Genomic DNA, 20,894 nt, shown 5'->3' on the forward strand with positions numbered 1-20,894 from the left:
GTTAGCACACAGTAATTGGTCATATTCACAAAAAAGTCTTTCTTGATCTTTTATCTATCACAGTCTAGCACATTTCTGTGCTAGACATCTAAATCATCTCTTTACTAAACTATAGTGAAAAAAAATGCCTTGAAATTTAGCCTATACTTGCTTTAATCTAAAGAGAAGTTTTGCAAGCATCTTCATAGTTCATACATTAATCACTCATGCTGTTTACTTCTGAAGAGAATTTTCTTCTAAGTAGTGGAAAAAATACAACATTCAGAAATGAAAAGGTGCGCAGCAGCATGACGGCATGTGAAAACAGTGACTCCTATCCTTGTCTATTCAGTACAACCAGGATAAAATAAATAGATTATGTTTCTATCATCTCATGACATTAGGGCAGGAATACTTACATCTGCCTGTGTTAAAGTACACTAAACTGAGATGAATGGAAACTCATCCTTTTCATAGTCGGTATTTCTTTGAAATTAACTTTCACACTTACTGGTTCCCAGGTGTTCTTTTCCTTTGCATCGTTCATAAAGTGAGGAAGCTAGATAGTTGAAGTGGCCAAAGGGACAAAAAATGTAATGTGACTGTGGAAGCCCTGTTTCACATGCTGTACAGATGAATTAGAAACACCTACAGACGGTGTTTTGAAGATGTTTATAAAACGTGCTAGTAATTCCTACTCAGGAATAACTCCTTTTTCTAATCAATCTGTTGAAGCCATTCATGAAAGGATTTCTGGCCTTAAGAAGTAAAATTACTGTTACAGAATAGGCTAAGTAGATACACGCTTATTTGTGTTTCTCATTTTATAACATTGTATACCCCAAAATTGTACTAACTCAGATTAATTCTCTTAAGAGCATGTAAGGCAGTCACGTGTGATCTCCATGTTACTAATGCATCCTTTTTAAAGACAAGAGGAAGACCTCAGAAAGAGAGGATTGCTGCTTTCCCATTGCGTGGTATATCAGCATATCTTTGTGGTTAGCTGCCTCATGCAGAAGGTGGGATTCGGTGTATGCTAGTGTGAGGGGCAGAAATGTGTGCCAAATTAAGTAGATTTTGGTTATACAGGGATGCATCTGTTATGAGAGACAAGTTTTTCCTCCCTTGTGAGGAGGAAAAAAAACCCCAGTACAATACAATTAAAAAATAATAATCAAAATGTATACATGGGTGGGAAATAAGGGTCTCCTGGCCTGTGTAACCTCCCAGCAGGTGCTGAGACTCACACCTCTGTGTACCTCATAATGCTCCCAGCTATCTGAGATCAGTACCATGTTGTCAGTTCATTCAGAGTCTGTTTTCAAGTCCAGCATCCTAACAGAGAATATCCTCCAGGTACTTAAAAGTGTTACTCCTGCTACCTTTATTTATCCTCTTAAATCACCCAAATTAATTTTCTTTTATCTTTTGTGCTGTTCAGATATGCTCTTGAACCTTCTGTTTTCGTTCTTACTTCACCAAATAACCTGTTTAAGACTACTTTTGATTACTTGTAAGTCCATCCCTCAGTTTTCACTTGTCTTTAATCTCTTTTTGCTGCTCTTGATTCAAATTTTTCATCTGTTTCCATTTCCATATCCTGAATCCCATTACGTAGAAGACCACATTCGAAGTAGAAGAACTTTGAGGAAAATGTGCTTAAGTCAAGAGGACAGGATGATCTCTTGAGAGGAGTTCACGTTGAATTGTAAGCCAGTAGGAAAATTATTTCGAATGTCAAATTAAAGGTAGTACCAGATGATAGGAGAATAGTAAACGCTGTCTCTGGATTGGCTGTGTTAGGAAGAGCGTAGCCGGCAGATCAAGGGAGGAGATTTTTTCCCCTCTAGTTGGCACTGGAACAGGTACCCACAGAGGCTGCGAAATCTTAGTCCTTGGAAATTTTTGAACGTGGGCTGGACCAGGCCCTGAGCAACCTGGTCCAGCTTTGATGTTTACTCTGCATCAAGCAGGAGGCTGGACCAGGTGACCCCCAGAAATCCCTTCCAACTTATTAATTTTTTCAATGACGCTAACAGAAAACAAATGTGATCTGAGCGATTGAAGGTATTTAGTCTAACCTCAGTAGCATTCCTAGCACTTAATGAGAGCTGAGGCAGGTAGGCTCTAGAAGTACAGGCGAGCGTTTAGTGCCTCAGGCATTGCAGAGAAGAGACGGGAGAGAGACTCTTGGAAAGGTGGGAGAGTGGGCACGGCCAACGCAAAGCAAAGAGCTGGGAGAACGGTCCTTGCAGCAGGGTTCTCAGTGGCCGTGAGCAGGATAAGTGAAGTGCGCTTTGGTAGGAAAGATACTCTCCTGTCCTGAAAAGACGTGTGCTGCTGCCCGTATCGCTTTCTCACCACTTTTTCTCTATGGTCTGATAGGTGGTTTTCGGTCTGGTTGGTGAAATTCTTGCCAAATACAAAACTGTATGTTTTTAAGATAATTGTCTTTTAAAATTCAGATATGACCACATCTTTGTATTAAAGTCTTAGGGAATTATGACAAAGGATTTGTCCTCAAATTTGTTGAAACAGAAGAGTAAATATTTTATTCTTTATGTATATTTTGATTAAAATGAAACAACTTTTACCTTGAATATTTTTTCAGTGGTTTCATGCTGTCTTTAGTTTTCAGAACTATCAGGATCTCTTTTATCAGTTAACTGACCTTTGACAGTAGGTACATAGCTTAATAGATGTCTATTCTCTAATAATAACTTACTTGGCATTATGCTCCCAACAGCTCTGAATTTCTCGTTTCATTACCAGCATCCACCCACAGACTGCTGGAAAGCCATTCCCAAATGACAAAATTGCAGCTCAAAACTTTAAATAAACTGCATCTCCATTAATTTCAAGGGCAAAGAAATCAGGCTTACGTCTTGCATTTCCCACCTACAACCCCTTCCTAAAACTTAATAAAACTATATATTGGAACAGGATTGGGGGAGCTTAGGGTTTACTTTAATTTCGATTAGGCTTGCCCAATAGCAAAACAGTATGGAGAATGTCGCAAAGAATAGTTGAGATTATTAACTTCAAAATCTGTGAGGAACTCTGCTCCTGTCAGCCTGAAGAATTGAACTGATTTTACCTGAGTGTGTTGCAGTCAGCACCTTGATCTGATCTCTACAGATCAGACAACTTTCTTACTGGTATGCTTTAGCAAATGAGACACAGCTTTTTATCATTTTAAATTTGTTATTCTGTTGCACTGGAGGTTTCTTTAACAAGTTCAGGATTAAGTAACTGGCCTGAAATATATTTAAAACACACAGTCACGTATATTTGCTTTTTAATTTTTTTTTTTTTTTTTTTTTTTTTTTTTTACTATCTTAAATTAAAGCACATGTAACATGCAGGGAGCTAATCCACGATCCGGTTACTGCTCTACTTTTTGATGTGAGGGCAGTGCCCCAAAGGTTTCATCTGACTCTTGGTGAAGGCCTCAATTCTGACTAATGATTTCAGTGAGTATCAGACAGCTTTTAACTACAAGTTTTCACTAGTTTCCATTTAGATATTAATTTTCATAAGGGCCTTAAAAATATATGGAAGTAATTTTAGAGTCTCTTGGACGTATGCTTAAGTCTGTTGAGCCATGCACAGGGGAAAGTGTATCTTCCTACAGAGTGAGGGTTTTATAAATATTTGTATGTTCACTGAATTGTCATGCAAACAAGTTACCTTTTTTTCCTATTCCTGTTTCAAATTATTTTCCATAACATAAACTTCAGGGAATAACTAATGAGACCAACATCTTGGGGCAGAGGAGGGTTGAAAAAGAGCTGGATGTAAGATACAAGACAGCGCGGGTACTGTTGCGTCCTCTGAGTTTCATTGATCTGTTCTACCTCTCCCTTTGTGTAGATCTGGTCTTTGGTTCAGGTTAGTGTAGGTGCTTCCCAAATATCTCCTTTCAAAACAGTCAGAACTGCCCAGTAAGCCAGCCGGACTTCTGATGTGTTGTAGACAGCAATCAGGTGTACAGAAATTGTCTTCTATGCCAGGGCTGGTTGCTTTTTCCCCACAAAAATCGGTAGAAAAAGTAACACAATCAAAATAAATATAAACTGATTTTTAAGCTTTATTTAAAATAGCTGAATCAAAACCAAGTGGTTTTTGAAGATAGATTAGCTGTACATTTCAGAACCTTACTCAATGCATTCAGTAAAATTTTTATCAAAATACAAGAGCTCTCTTAGGTTTTTCCCTTAACATTAATCAGTTACAGTCCTTGGAATTATAGCCTCTCATTGCAAGGTTTCTGTTGCTAATGGCATCACTGAGGTTCTGCAGTTAATGACAAATAATTTTTTTGGAAGATAAATATTGAAAATACATAATTTTTTTCACTGCTAGCAAGCGAGAGTTCTTCTGAATCTGTGTCTTAGCCTTGGAAAGCCCTCATTACACCAATGGAGGGAAAGGCGTACTGAGAAAAACTCAGCGTATGAATGAAAAATAACAGAGCAAGTAGTTTCTAAATGGAACTGGTTTTCGGCTATTAGTTTGAAGAATTACCTTCCTGAATAGCGTATACCATCTGATCGATGAGGACATAGCTGGAGTATACTACTAGGATTTTGAGCAGAGCAACACCGCTTATTATGCACTCTCGAGCTGACTAGTGAATATGCAGTATTTATAGCATTCGCTATTCTTGTTCATCCAATATTAGAGAATTTCACAAAGCTTAAGAAGGCTCTCATTAAAGTCGGCAAAAACAAAACTATGATATTGCTGAATGCTTTTGAATTTCCCATTTTATTGGAACCAGTGTAAGCTTATTTGTATGTGTTTGTGCGTACATATTCATATATGTAAATATATGCATTTGAATACTAGTAAGTAGTCTTCAGGTGCTGTGGAATGGCCAGGATGTTCATGATTTGCCTTCGTAACTTTTTCATCATGTATATTCCTGTGTTACAGCTTTTTTCTTCCTTCTTGTGTTTCTGTTCTTCCATTTAGCTATCTGTATTTGTGCATTATTCCTTCACTTAATAATCCTGTTCTGATTATTCAGGCCACTTATGATATCACTTGTTCCCCAACTTTACCTGTCACCAGAATCTGCCTTTGTCCCTGTCCCAACCCTAACCCTATGCTGCTAAAATACATAATTTAATAATGAGAAAATAAGTTCAAACTGACACCTGTAAAATATTTTTTTGAAAACTAGTGAGTTTAGTGTCGTGGCCTTTTTTCTCTTCTGGCCTTTTCAAGGTTCGTTCTTTATAATAGTCTGAATATATGCAGGGCTTGAGATGCTGTTTCTCAGCTGTTAAAAAAACCCAACCCAAAACAGCTTCCCTTAACATCCTTAGAATAGTATCAAGCTTCTACACGGCATAAATTGCCCCCAGTAATCAAGACAATGGGAATTCAGTCCCGTGCCTGCACGCGCTAGCAGTCGCTGTGTACGATTTTGCTGTCAGCAGCTGTTCTTAAACACGTCCTTCAGCTGTTTACCCTTGTAGCGAGAGATGGGCAGGGAGCACCAGGCCGAGTGCTCAGCAGGACGGTCCAACCTGCGCTCTCTCCACAAACTCCTCCAGTGTTGTGGGCTCCGGAGGTTTACAGACTTGGCCCGTTGGTGTAATTCGGGAAGGGAATCCCATTTGCCTAGTCTTCTAAATAAACAAGGTCCTTCTCTCAGTCGGCAGCAATAGGGGTGGCCGTTGCCTTAGGAAATGTTTCGGCTAATTGAAATGCCCTGAGTTAATCTATCAAAGGAACTGTATGGTACAGGTGCCTGAATACATTTAAATATGTACTTGTTTGAATCAATTGGGTATATAAGTAAAAATGTTTGAGAAATAAATGAACGTTTCCATTAACTAAAGACATGCTGACATCAGAGTGTGGGGCGGGGGGGGGGGGGTAAAGCAAGAATTTAACTATAAAACAGGTGTACTACAGGAGCCTAAATATGACATGAAAGCTAATTACCTTTTCACTTAATTTAGCAATTATGAAATTTATTGACAAGAAAGGATAATAGGCATTTTCACACTTCTAATTATAACTTAGCTAAAATGCACGCAGTAGCCTATGTAGCTCACTATTTGTCATACAATTTTCAACGTGCATTTCATTCACCTGGGTTACTGGCACTAGATTAGTCTCTTCCGTTTCATTAGAGGTGTTAGTTAATAGCTTCATTAAGTTACACTGCAGTACAGGTATGCTTGCTTTTTGACAGATGATAGTACCAACAATACAGGTTCAGAGGAAAACAAAAATACTAGTTCCTTCCTACCTCTCACATAGAAATTTTCTTTTTTAATTTTCCCATCCATGAATCTCAGAATTACAGAATGGCTGAGGGTGGAAGGGGCCCCTGGAGACCATATGGTCCACCCTCTTTTCTCAAGGCAGGGTCACCTAGAGCAGACTGGGGGCCGTGTCCGGTCAGGTTTTGAGCACCTCCGAGGATGGAGCCTCCAGAATCCCCCTGGGCAACCTGTGCCAGGTCTCCCCTACAGTAAAAAAGTGTTTTCTTATGTGTAAGTGGAATGTTACTAAAGCTATATGGTTATGCTCCCACATTTTTCTGTTTTCCTGAAGTCGTATGCCAGTAGTAATACATGCATTAATACTCATTCACGCACATATATAAAATTTTAACCAGAGTGTGTTAAGTTTTCAAGTTTGGTGATAAGAAACACGAATTAGGTTGATGCACGTAAACCACTGGAGGGGGGGCAGTTGCCTGGCTTCCTAAGGAAATAAGGCCCCCATAGTTTGTCCCACAAGAACTCCTGAATCTCTTGGATTATTTTAATCAAATTTCACAAAGGTATCAAGGTCTTGAACACACCAGTTCCACATGTAGGTTTTGTGAAAACTGGCAGCTTAGTACTTGGAGGGGGTACGCATGTGACACGATGCCAGTCAGGGTCCCTACTGAAGTGACCTTTAGCTGTGGCTGCCCTCCCCTCCGCATCAGGCCAGGTTGCTTTCTAGGGGGTGACCCGTGGCCGGGGGACCCACCTTGCCTTGCCTGTGTTTCAGGTTGTCCGGATTCAAGTCAGCTGGAGCCGCTAGGCTGTGTTAGTTGCGTTAGCTCAGCCACAGCCCTAGGCTGTTACGCAGCATATTTGCTTAAGCGTACCGCAGTACTTGTGCGCTGTAACACATGCTGTCAGTTAGCCACGTACACAAGTTTTGTGATGCTCTGGAGTGTTCATCTTTGTGTTTTACAAATGCCTGTTCTCACTGTGCTAGCAAAGTGCTTGGTACTGCCCAAGTTTGATTCTCCTCTTCCTTCCTTGTAATGCATGTATCATGAGCGCCAGCTCTCATTTCGGGGAAATTAAGCCATGCTGTCGTTGAGCTCAGAAATAATGCTTACACTCAAAGCAATATACATGCTAAATTTCATTTTTTTTCTGTTTTTTAGTGTTCATTAAAAAAACCCAAACGTTTTAAGTCGCTGTCTGTAACAGAAGCCTTTTTCTTAATCTCTGTTGCAAAGGGGGACAGAGTTTTGCTGGCAGAATTTGAAGCACATCAGTAACGTTTCATATTTGAAACGTCTTGCAGCAACTCTTTCCATTACGTATCTCAAACAGCTAGGCTAAAAGTTGTTGGGAGGTTTTTTTGTTGTCGTTTGGCTGGTTGTTTTTACTTATTAGGGCTGGAAACAACTACTGTTGAATGGTTTTGGTAACTGATGTAGAAATAATAACTTCTGTAATGCAACTTCTGGGGGTTACTTATAGTCTCCAGAGTGATTTCACAGGGAGTCTCCTGAAGCAAAGAAGGGGCTGACAGGACTTGAGTTCCACAGGGACTATTCCTATACAGTCTCTCCACTCCACATTGTTTAGGGACAATGAGTTTTGGTACAATTGCTTTTAAACTCTGGGGTGGGGGGGGGGGGGGGGGGGATAAATCAGTGAAATGGTCATGCTAAGGGCACTGTGATGATACTAGAAAACAGATTGCGTGGTTAAATGTTACCAAAGGGTTTATGTAAGAATTCTGGAGACATCTGTCTGTAGTGTTTTAAGAAAAATTGAGGTGAATTTACAAAAGAAATTAATTTCTTAGGAGCATGAGTGCTTCCAAAGAGATGCACGCTTAAGTTTCTGACGCAGCTTTGAGATGCAGTCTTGATTGCGTGAGGGGACGAGATGTTCATCTCAATCTAAATATCAGAGTTTCAGAATAACTGTTTCCACAGCATTATACAGAAACAGGGAGGAACTGAGGTGGTCACAGTTGTCAAACTTGGCTCATAAGATGTTAATCTTGAATTTCTGTCTCTTCATTAATAGTCAACAAGCAAATGGGTTTTGGAACTGTGTTAATTTTAGGTTCATCTGAAGTAGAGGAGATGATTTTAAATGATGATTCTGGTAAATGTGGTAGGAAAGATTTGTAAAGAGGGTTTCCTCTAGATGAAGTTTCTAATGCATAGTCAACATGCCAGGGAATTAAGTAGTCCCTCATATAAAAATGGAATAATGAAGGAAGAAAAAAACAGACCCCTAGAAACTGGCAAGAAGATATTGCTCAAACTTTAGTTTATCCCTGTTATGTAGTTATTGTCTGTGACCGTGCAAGTTTCTTAATGGACAGAGGTTTTAACAGCTCAAGCTCCTTTTAAAACAGTTTCAGAGGAGATGGCAGTGATGTTTGAGGGTTCATTAATTATTGGTCTTACTGGTGTTTGCACAGGCAGCTGAGATCATAAATGTCAGTCTGTCAGTGTGATGGGTTCTTTACGAAAAGAAAAAAAACCCGAGTGCCTCAAAATCTGTCATCAAACCAGAGATTAAACAGATCCATCTCATTCTTGAAGCAAGCAGCAGCAGAGGAGGGCTCCTCTTTCTCTCCCAACTCTCCCTCTCACATTTTCTCAGCCCACGACTCTACTGGGCTTAGAGCTTCCCACCCTCTCCCCAAAATGCCATGAAAGAGCCATCGTGATTGTTAGTGAAGCCATGCGCATGCAGCCTGAAAACTTTCCCATGGCAGGAGAGTAAGAGAGTGGGATTCAGCTCTGACAGTTGTAACACCATTTATTTGGAAAATTTTGAGGGGAGAACATGAGTAATGAAGATGAGAACAGTGACAGTAAGGAACAAATGTGAGTTTCTGTCCAAGACACAACAGAATTTTTAAGAACACTACTCTGCTTGTTTCCAGACAAGCTTCCAGTTTCAGTCTTGCTCAGCTGAATTACTTCGTTCTCTCTTTTAAAATGGGAGTTTGATAGAGTCACCACAATTAGAAGAATCTCCATCATCAGATATAGATGAGAAGAATCCTTATTTCTTAACTCCGAACTAAAATTGTGATGGGAGAGTGTCAATGGCAGTTACTCTGCTGAGCAATTTCTTTGTGAAATTTTGGGGATGTCCCATCTCTATTGTTTTTCCTTAATTTTTACAGAAAAGTTTTATGATTTTTGACATCTGCAGGTAAAAGGAAAGCATTCTTTTTCTTTTTTTTTTTTTCTTTCCCTTGGACTGGGTATTTGTTGGTTTAGGTGTAATGCTAAAATGCAAGTTGAGCGTGGAAAATGTTTTCTTAAAAGCAAAGCAAGAAGTAATTCTTGTTGCGCGAACCATCCTTCTAAGGGTGGTTAGACAGTGGCCACTGTCAGGCACTGGCTAAAAGAATCCTCTTCTCCGTAGCCATTTCTGATTGTTTCATAGCTCACACTGGGAATTTAGTCCTGAGTCTAGTTGCAGCGCTTCACCCTGTTCCTAGGGGTTTTTTTCTGCAGTCCAGGTAGTAAAGCTATGCATGACAATTTCCTTTTGCCATCAGATCTCTGAAGTTTAATGTTGCAAGATTCGAGGTGCTGGAGCATTTATTTTGTGTCCTCTATCGCTTGTGTCAGTACGTGGAAGGCAGCGTGATCTGGAAGAAATGCATGCAGGACTGAATCTAAAAGTTCTGATTTCTAATCTGTGCTTTCTCCTCGCTCTTTGTACTTGCCCATGAGAAGATGTAAACGTGTGTACTGTTGGTCTGTTTTCTAATGAGTATTAGCTTGTGCTCGCGTGTTCAAGGCGCTGTGCAGACAGTGATCAGATAGCTGGTACTGTCTCTGAGAGTCAGGCTAAGTTTACCTCAGTGTTAACACTGTTTAATTTACGGCAAAAAGATATGCGTTTTAAAAAATGAGATACCTAAATTTTCATTTCTGTCATATTAACCAACTTATGTTAATATTCAATTAGTCATTAGCAATTAACAGGAAATGTATAATTAAATATTTTAATTATAGGACTTGGAGTAGCTATTTTTCTCATTAAGGCACATGGCTTCATTAACTGATTACACACTGGTTGACTCATGCACACGAATCCCTTATATTGTAAGCAGACCACTATGGTTTCCATTGGCTTAATTCAGAATGCCACATTCCCTTCTGAGAAGTACCAGAATGGCTTGTGTTTCCAGAAGCAAAGATGTGTGGGAGGTAGCTATTTCAAAATAGCAGGGTATCTGTTTCTCTGAGCAATGAATGAACTACAAATCCTGTATTTCCCCATCTTTGGCAACAAGGTGGGCTGGAACAGATTTCTACTGAACCCTGAGTCAGCCAGGTTACGGTACACAAGCAGCCTGTTGAAGGGTGCACCCTACCACATTCAAGGCTAGGCTCTTCTTCTAGGCACTCTGAAAACAAGTGTCTGCGTGATAGGACTGTTGCCTTGGAGTATGAGTCGGGATCCCTGCAGTCTGTTCAGAGGATCTTTTTCTTGGATCATCTTCTGCAGAGATTTAATTTAAGACAGGACTAGTTGTTCCATAACTGTATTAATTCATTATGCACTACTTTATTTTCCTTGTCAAGGCTCCTGCACAGCCAGGCGTGCAAAGGTGGAGTCTGTTACGCACTGAATGTTGGTTTAGGCCCAATAGATGTATCTTCTAAGGTGTAAGTTGTAATCTACGACATTGATCGAAAAGAAGGCTGTATTGAGGCACACATCAGATAAAATTATTGCAGCTTAATAAAAACTTATCACCTGTATACTGTGCAGAAAGCAGCTGACTTTTCTATTAAATGTGAGATGTGGGGACTTCCTACTTACTAAAAAGCCAGGCGCATTTTCAGCATCTTAAGAGCAGTATGACAGAAATAAAGTAGACCCAAGTGAGCTAAGTTGTATACTCATAATGGCTGTAATATTGGAGTCCAACAACTGGAAAAACACTGTGAGACAAGGTCTGAAACACAGGTAAGAAAAGTGGGTTAGTATATACTGCATGTGAGGAACCAGGGAAAGTTAATAGAGCATATCCCGGAGGGAGAAGCTAGCAGGTATTCCTAGTCTGACTTCATTAGATATTTGGTCAAGGAAGGGCATGATGTTGATAAGCAGTGGATGAGATAAGATCACTGAAATAACAAGGATATGGATAGTGTTTTAGCCATGGCAGTTCTCTTTTCCTGGCTAATCCAGGACAGCTAACACAAAGTAGACATGTTTTCCGTAAGCAAAGGACACCATGCAATGGAAACTTAAAATAAAGATAAAAACATGTTCGATAGGCTACTGTCCTGCCAAAAAGATATAGTTATCTTGTTATTTGTTGGATTAATGTCCTTTCAAAATGGATTTAACCGAACTAATGATTTTTTTTTCCTTGATCACCATCTTGCACTAGAACGCTGACTGATTACAGTAATGGCTTTCAGCAGTTACTCTCCTTGCAACACCTCTACAAACAATTTAATTTTTAGTACAGTTTGGATTAAATTCTATTAGCTTCTATAAAAAAGAAATACAGAACAGATTCCGCTATGCACAGGTTTGGGAAGGGAAAATGTCTTTTCTAGTCTGACCTGACTCAGATTGCAGAGCGGTAGATCTACTGAAATCCACTGCCTCTGACATGCCACAAAAGTAAGGCTTGGGCTTCCCACGTTCCAGTCGGTAACGTGCGTTTCATGTGCTACTCTAGAGCCCTGGTCAACATACTCTCCATTGTAAAAGAAAAAAAAAAAGGCATTACGGTACCTGAAGTAACACTTTCCTGAACTTTAACTTCTTAAGGTTTTCCACACACTATTTTCTTATAAGCTGAAATTTATAAAGTTATTAATGCAAATAGTATTCTGATGAATTCTTTAAAAATGGCTGAGCACTTTGAATTTATAGCATGCATGTACAGGTTGGGCTTATTTTGTTTGGGTTTGTGCTATTGGTGTATACTAATTTACATTTAAATTATTATCCATGTGGAAAGAGAGGGAAGCACGGTATGGTGCTTCATGTACTGCCTTCAGTCATAAGAGATATAGTTTACATGCTGTGCCTTAAAGATCGCTCTCCTGCCTGGGGAGGAAATAGGTTGAACCCGTGTTCGGTTGTTTTTCATAAGCAGCCTACTTCAGTTAGTTTGTGCAGGGAGAATGAAGGAGGTGCGCAGGAGAAATTAAATGAGATGACAGATGAAGCCTGCAATTGTTTAGGATGGTGTGTACTCTACGTATCTGTCTATGACCCAGCCATGGCTGGAAGGAAGCTAATCAGTTCATTTTCTATTCAGTGTTGCCAGCAGGAGGGGTTCTTACAGGGAACAAAGATAATTTGTCCTTTACTTGATGCTCATTTTGATTGTTAAGAAAATGTGTATATGCAATAGAATGGAAAGTATCACGCTGCTTGGTGGTGACCCCAGTTGAAAGCAATATACCTTCAATCTGCCAAAGGGATGCCTCAGCAAGGAAGTTCTAATATTTTTCCTAAAATATTTGTTGTGAATACAACAGATTCACAGTCGGAGAGTGAGGCTTCTCCTGTGAAACGGCCACGGCTACTGGATGACAGTAATGACAGGCCTGAAGAAACCAGTCGATCCAAACAGAAGAGTAGACGCCGATGCTTCCAGTGCCAAACAAAACTGGAGCTAGTACAGCAGGAACTGGGATCGTGTCGCTGTGGTGAGTACTGTTTGTCAGTAGCGTCCAGCTTTCTAACGCAGCCGTGCTCGGATCCATATCAGAGGTGGAAATGCAGAGAACACTTGCATTTTGTATCTTTCAAAGATACTTTAAACAGAAGGTATAGCTTCTACTGGTAGCAAAAAGTTATAATTAGTTCCTGTCTCATTTCCCCTTTAAAACTTTGGCCTTGATGTACTGCCTCGTCTCAAGAGATCTCAGATGTTAATGAATTTAGCTTCAGAACTCCCTGTAAGGCGGGAGAGCGTCATAGCCACTTGACAGGAGAAGAAACACAAAGCACATCAGTAAATATGCAAAGATGACAAGGTTTTTATGGAGCTTAAAGGAACATAGGTCAGCATCTACATTCTGCATTTTATAATTACATTATTATTAAAAATTTAAAACCAAAAAAACCTCTAACTGAAAATGTTTTCATTCTCAGAGTTAGCTGTTTTGGGGGGAAGACTTGTTCACCATACGCTTAAAATCATCCAACCTGGTGCTTCCGAAGTTGATGGCACTGTTCAGCTAATTGAATTGAGGATGATAATCTCATGCAGACAGCTAATTTGGGGTTTCATATTACATGCAAATAATCTTTCTCAAATAATAATTAATGTGACTGGATTCCAGAGGAGATGCTCTCTCCTTCATGGAAGAATTGTGTTCATAACTGGTTTAAATGTGCTCATCAGACCCAGTGATAATGCACATGGTAGTTTTACCTGCTGATTATTTTTTCATGTAATCATGTATTGAAAGCTTACACTTGCGCTCTCTGACCATGCTTGTATTGATACATTTGGAGAAGTTTTAGTTACTTTATTGTGTCTCAGCAGGGGGATAATTTCCAAAGGACTTGCATAGACGATAGGTGCAATTCACATTGCACACGTGAAATGTCGAACATTGTATTAAAATGTTTTCTGGATAGAAGGCATGTCCTTCTGAGCAGCAGTGGGGAGAGAAAAGATTGGCTAAGCTAGTTACAAAGACCCAGTTAATGAATTCTGTATTGAATACCTAATATCAAGTGAAGAGAAGCGATAGAAAGCTGCAAAAATTCCATGTTATCCTTTCTTCTTTTCTTCAGCGTCTGTCTGTCTTCAACCTTTAGAGATTACTGTTGTGTTGTGCTCTTTTGGACATGAGACAGGCTTTGTTTCAGATATCGGAGCACTGCTGTAGAAGTAGCATACGTTATCTGTGAAGCCACCAAACATGAAATGAAAAGCTGTAATGTTGAAATTCTTGTTACAGAAATCATGTGTCTGGATACTTTGAAGTATCCAGTAAGATTTTTATCAAACTGAAGAAATGCAGCACTATCGATGACACAGTTTGGTATGGCTCTTTCTGCTCAGCATGGTAGAGGCAGGAGTTTCTGCTCCTGGTCTGCTGCTGTCACCTATCAAATGACTGAGGCTGCTCACAGGTACCTGACTGAAATAGAAGAACCCTCCCTAATACTGGGAGCAAGAGAGTTTTACAAGTTTGGGGAGAACTGGAGAAAAGATGAGTTAGCAATTATGTTTTATCATTAATCTTTCCTGCATTCTGCAAAATTGGAGCCATGTAAGAGCAATGAAGTTGAAAGCAAGTTTTTAAAAGTCCTTCCATTGACTAGTAATGTTTTTAAAATTATAAAATAACACCTGCCTTTTTTTGTAAACTGGATGACACACACATCTAGTTGGTTCCTCTCAAGTTTTCTTGAAGTAGTTCCATAATTCAACATAGTTGCAATATAAATGTTGTAGGAATATTCTTTAAATTGTTTCTACTGGATATATACAGCTTTAGGGAAATACTTCTGTTAAAGTTCATAAAATGTGTTAATAAAACATGAATATGAAACAAAAAAATTCTGAGTTCCTCAGCAATAAGTGAGGAAATGAAAACTTGCATTCCTACATTACGTATTACATCCTGTATAGTTTAACGGATGTATAATAAACACTTATATTCCACACATTTAATGAGAGAAGTGGGAGGCAGGAGTCTTTCCTGGACGAGCCCCCTGTTTAGCCTGCAGAAAAGGAGGCTGAGGGGAGACCTCATCGCTCTCTACAACTACCTGAAAGGAGGTTGTAGCGAGGTGGGTGTCGGTCTCTTCTCCCAAGTAACTAGCGATAGGATGAGAGGAAATGGCCTCAAGTTGCACCAGGGGAGGTTTAGATTGGACGTGAGGAAAAATTTCTTTACGGAAAGAGTGGTGAAACATTGGAACAGGCTGCCCAGGGAAGTGGTGGAGTCCCCATCCCTGGAGGTATTTAAAAGACGTGTAGATGAGGCACTTAGGGACATGGTTTAGTGGACATGGTGGTGTTGGGCCGACGGTTGGACTCGATGATCTTAGAGGTCTTTTCCAACCTCAATGATTCTATTCTATTCTATGTTTACAACACAGCTGAAAAGACTGGAGATCTTTGGTTTACCTGTGCAGCTATAATGTTTCATTACTACTGTATTCAGTACTTGTGTTGTCTATAATGAAATGCTCTCATGTGATGTGAAAGTAGGCGTTCCCTGCACTACTTACTTTTAATAGTAATATTAGTAAGAAGCAAACAAAATCCTACCACTGAGCAACGCAGGTCATCTCAGCTTCACATCACCTAAACTGCTTTACCAATACTTATCAGCAAGTAGCTTTTGTCATTTTTAAGGAAGCTGCCTTAGAAACCGTTCTCACTAGCTTTGCCCTACTATCTGTAAAATTAGGTTGCTTTAGGTCATGAATGACAAGCCAGATCAAAAACCCTGGGGAAGGGGTGATGGGAAATGGGACAGAAAAATATGTTAAAATTCTCATTCACTTAAAATGTTTTCTAAATCTGTATGTGATCAGGTTATCCTTTTAGTCATAATGTGAAGCACAGGTAATGATGCGTGTTTAACTGGAAGTGTTGGAAATGTAACCAACTGGTGTAAAATAAGCATGTATTTTCTTCAAAAGTAATGGTCACGGTAGAACATTGTTTGATCTGGACTTTGGACCACTGCTATTAAATTCTTGGCATCTTAATCCTTAACAATCCTTAAGCAATGGGAAAAAACCTTAATGTTAAACATTGAAAAAAATTCTGATAGTCAGAATCAATAAAAAGGCAGACACGATCTTTAGAAAGACAAATCTGTGTGTTTGCTTGGATATAAGGAAAAAGGATTAACCACATAAATACTATGTTGTTCCAAAGCTGTGTCTGAAACACTGTTGTTAAAATCCAAATTAACTCTTTGTAAGACTCCACGGAACAGCAATTTTATTGTTTGCTGTGACACATCTTCTTGTCCTAATGTTAAAAGTACTGGAAATCATCGCCTTTTTTGCCGATGTGTCCTGGTGATTCTTCCAGTGAGATTTTGTGAGACACAGAGGAAAGAAAAATCTATACATACTGGACAATGTTTTAATATACCTGCAGATATTAATCCAGCGTAAGTGGGACTTGTCCAGCGGGGCACAACCTTTCTAAAAGGGGACAGAGAGAGTGGGCTGCTGCTTTACACCAAATTCGGAGATCCTTGGGAAACTGCTGTATTGGCTCTACTGCCTCCTCTAAAACCTGTCCAGAGAGAGGTGATGCTGCTGAGCTCGTTCCCTTGACACACTACATGGACTTTTCGACAGATATGACAGTGCTGCAGGGCTTTGCCATGAAGAAAAACAATTCACTACTAAGGGAGTTCCAGTAAGGGTTCTTCAAATTCAAACACAGCGTTTTTCAGCTGTAGAAAGATTTATTTATTTTCATACACGCATACTCTCAAAATCTTTTTTCATTCTGCTTCCACTCTGTACAAGTTATTAACTGCTGACAAGAAATTCACATCTCATAAATAATGCTTAAGAGCCATTGCTATATAAATCGAATGTGTTATGAATTGTGATGGGCCTTTTTGTAGCGTTCTGTGCCTGGAGCAGGAAGAACAGAGGATGTCATTTTCATTAATTTCTAATGAGGTGCCAATTAAAGGCAAGGAAGGAACTCAGAAGGGAAGAGTCACAGAGCTCCCCTGAATCCTGTACCCTGGGGCTGTCAAACGAGCGTGCTTGCCAAGCCTCCTCTGAAAGTGCCAGTAAATTACAAACTCATCTAGAGCACACACAGACAAATTCGGCTTCACTTTGATCTTCAAAAGAGCAATTTGTAAGACTAGTTCTGAGCCTTTTCACACAGCGAACTGGGAGAAGTGATAGGAATTGTTAATTGCTGATGTATTTTGCGAGCTTCAATGAGAAAGGGAAATTTTAAAATGAGTTCTCATTTTGTGCCTCTCTGGCTGGATAACCTTTAAATCAACGCTACTAGAACAAAACCAGCTTCCTATGAAACGTTTCTAGATGACAGTTACACTAGGCATGTTTTCCAGACAGCAATGTTCTCTAGTTCTGGGTGGGCCTTTCAATAGTTTAGCGTATTCTGATGGATAACGATTGTATTGAAATAAGGTATTTATTTAATATTTTATATATTTTATTTAATAGTAGGCAGTTTTATCATCAGATAAATCAGAATTACAGGAATCGTATTCTTCAAGTTACATTCTATTACAGCATTTCTGCTGGAAGCGTAAGCAGTCCAAAAACAATCGCCTGTGATTCTTGATCTGAAAATTAAGTTGTCAGTTCAGTGATGTGATAAGCAGGTGGTTACCACAGACTTGCTTTAAAACTAGGGGCAGAGAATTTGTGAGTTAAAGTAGCTATGTAACACAGAGTTCTGGAAATGTATTTTAGAAAAAGACAGGTTGATTATTTGCAAATTACACTATAAATTTATGGGCCTTGTCTTAGTTACTTGACTAGATGTATATTGCTACTAAATAAAGTTGTGTACACTTTTAAAAGATACTGAGCTGTGAACTTCTAAGCCATAGAAATTATTTGCACAGAAAGCATACCTTAATTTTATGGCAGAGGTTTAGTATTTTACAGCAAAAATTAGTTCTGGTATCACTTGTTGTGTAAACCCAACACACAGAAATCTGTAGTGGTCTTTAATATTGTTGGAATTGCATAAGTCGGACGAGGATATTCTAGATGATCAGTAAAGGAATTTCACATCTGTCACATTAGATCCGGTCCTAGTCAGCAATCGAAGAAAAACTAGTACAGTGTGCCAGCTCTTCAGCAGCTTTTGTGTAGAAGAGTTTGCTATTTGTAGGCCACATCCTAATGGACACATCTGTAGCTCAGGCTCCACCTGTCCAGAACTCTTGGCAATGGGGTGGCCAAGATAAAAGGCCCTGGAAAGTAAGCTGAGCTTTAGCTTCCAGTAGCAGTGCCGTAGAGACGTTGCCGATTTGTTTGAGTGCTTCTCGGGTAGGAATCTCAAGTTTTTTGTGTTCTTTGGCCAGAGTAGATGCTTAATAGGATGGGAAGATGTTGAAACCTTCCAGTTTGATCAGACTGTATTAAAAAATAACTGCTCAGTTGTGGTGCAATCTGATCAAACAGTTGTTAGCAGTATTTCTTGCTTGCATGGACAGAAAATATTTTCTTGGAGTCTTACTGGCCTAGGTTGTGCTGTAAGAAGTTATAATTTCCGAGAGTGCGGACAGACTTGAACAATTATGTATTCATCACTGCTCTTGATGGAGACTCTGCAGTAACTACTAACCTCGGGCATGGGTGAAGGCAAAACCTGTTGTTTTGCAATTTTTATTTGTGAGATGTTGGCAAGTATTGATGTTTGTCTGCTTCTTGATTTGAAGGGATGCACATTCACAAGTGGCCTCTACAGCGGGAAGACTTTTGAGTCAGGAAACAGCAGTCTGACTTTGCCAGTTAGCCAGAGTATTGCTTCGCTGTGCTGAACGTGTGGAATGAGGGCACAGCACGTTGTTGGAGCACACCACAGACTGCACCTTTATAAGGGCATCACTTTCCTTCCTATGGAAGGAACTTTACGTGGATATAACTTCATCCACATAGATCACTGTCCGCTGCTCGTTGTGACTGAGATCTAACTACTACAGCACGTCTCCAGAAAGAGGACCCAGATTTTAGTCTTTGCAGTGTACAACGTGCTGGGCTTGTCGGAGATGGTGCTGAATGTGACTTTAATGCAAACTGGATAAATGCCATGTTAATTTTTTATTAGAAGTTGGTGAAATGCCTCCTCAAGATGTGATCAAAGTGAGTAAGATTGTCTTGATAAAATGGTTTCTAGTTCTAACAAGTTTAATAGCAAGCTGCTTGCTACAGCTTAGCAACACAGAAAATCAACGTGTCTGAATAGCTGATAACCCAATTTGTACCCGACTACTTTGTGGCTTGTTTCTCATAAGGTTAATGCATAAAACCACTTAAGATTCTGCAGTTTTTGCTTAGATTAGAGGAGGGGATGGGAAGAATGGAAAATAAAGAAAAGAGGCCACAGTAGTACAAGATGTACATGTTGCATAGTACAGTTGGCTTGAGTTCATTCATCTAGGAAAATGAAAGAAAGATAAAAGAGAAGCTAAACTGTGAAAGAGTATAAAATAGGGAGGTAAAGCAACAAACTAAGTATTTGAGTAATCTTAAGATTACTTGCCTAGAGGTAAAAAAAAACATGTAAATGAATGTTTAACTACATTGATTGAAAACAAACAGAAAAAATAGGGGCAGTGGGACAGGCAGTTATAAATGCCTATTAAGTAGATGAAAGGAATCATTGGCAGAAACAGAGGTACTCTGCTTAATTATTAAAATAAGAGAAAAAGACTTATTTAAGACAGCTCATCAAAAAACGTGTGTCCAAAAAAATGCATGTTGAGTCTTCAGGTTAATTTCTCTACAGGTGTCAGTGCACCACATTCCTTTCTATGTGAACAGTGATCATGAGGGTAGTTACTCATGGGAACAAAATTACAAATTTGAGAAGTCATTTGAAAAAAGTAGCTCAAAGGAAAGCTGACCTTAAGGTGATGAGGGAATAAACCCATAGGGAACACATTAATCTTGCACTAGAACAACGTTAAACTGGCATTATATCTCTTACAAAATATCCTACATCCTAAACCGTTTCCTGACTTTAGTGTGGTGCATTCTAAAGATAATTTGGTGCTTGCCAAATTATAAAAAAATATATATTAAAAAAGTATTAACAATGGAAAGGAGTTTAAAACATTAATGAGTAAATGTAGAGTAAAGGAGATCCAACTACCATGAGAAAGCATTATAAACAAGTTGTAAAAATCTGTAATCTTGGCAGGGACAGGAACAAAACTTTTTAAAAATATTTGGCAAACATACCTTCTAAACTATTTCAGAAACTTGTCTCATATTATGTGTATATATATGCAGGTGTATATATATACACACACAAACACATAAGCATAGTTAATAAGTATAAAAAAGAGAGTTCTGGCATGTTACTATGATTATTTTTCCACATCCCTGCTTTTAATTTAGTTCTGTATAGATCTGTGATAACCTGGTGGAATTCTTTTCTTGGGATTATTTAAAAGTGTCTGTTGGTTTACTTCTGTTTTGGTCTTCCACTAAGCAGAGGGGTAAGAGGAAGAAAAGAACAGACTCGTATCAAGCACTGAGCATTTCTGTCAGCCATCAGACACAAAATGTGTCCACACAGAAGAGATGTACCTTTTTTACAGATACTGTGGCAGCAAGTCTCACAATGATTCAGTAATAAAACAGGTGGAAGAAAAACAGCTGCAGATTCTTAACTTGTATAACAGAGCTGCTCGGTCATAAACATAGGAGATGAGGCACTTGTTTGGATTGTGCCAGAATAAATTTGGAATTATTTGATTTACTCGGTTCATTTAGAAATTATCTTCAAAAGGACAGGCAGAAAGAAACAAACTTGAATAGATAAGCAAAAACAAACAAACAAAAGCTCTGACAACTTTTTCATCTTTGTACAAAGCAGTCCAACACATACTGAAACTAATGTTTGTCTTGAAACTTGGTAAAATATTGAATCATGGTTCCATTTCCATGGAACCTTTTTCTGTGGAGAAGAAT

General features: G+C 39.1%; 1 protein-coding gene across 1 annotated transcript in view; it reads left to right on the plus strand.

The window, feature by feature from the left end:
• The window catches only part of ZFAND3 (zinc finger AN1-type containing 3), a 148,659-nt gene that overhangs the window by 110,107 nt on the left and 17,658 nt on the right, over nucleotides 1-20,894 (plus strand). The window contains 1 exon segment of the mRNA XM_076334374.1: nucleotides 12,737-12,907. Within this exon segment, the coding sequence (XP_076190489.1) occupies nucleotides 12,737-12,907 (171 nt within the window).

Source organism: Aptenodytes patagonicus, chromosome 3, assembly GCF_965638725.1.
Source record: "Aptenodytes patagonicus chromosome 3, bAptPat1.pri.cur, whole genome shotgun sequence".
In the NCBI taxonomy this organism is placed as follows: Eukaryota; Metazoa; Chordata; class Aves; order Sphenisciformes; family Spheniscidae; genus Aptenodytes; species Aptenodytes patagonicus.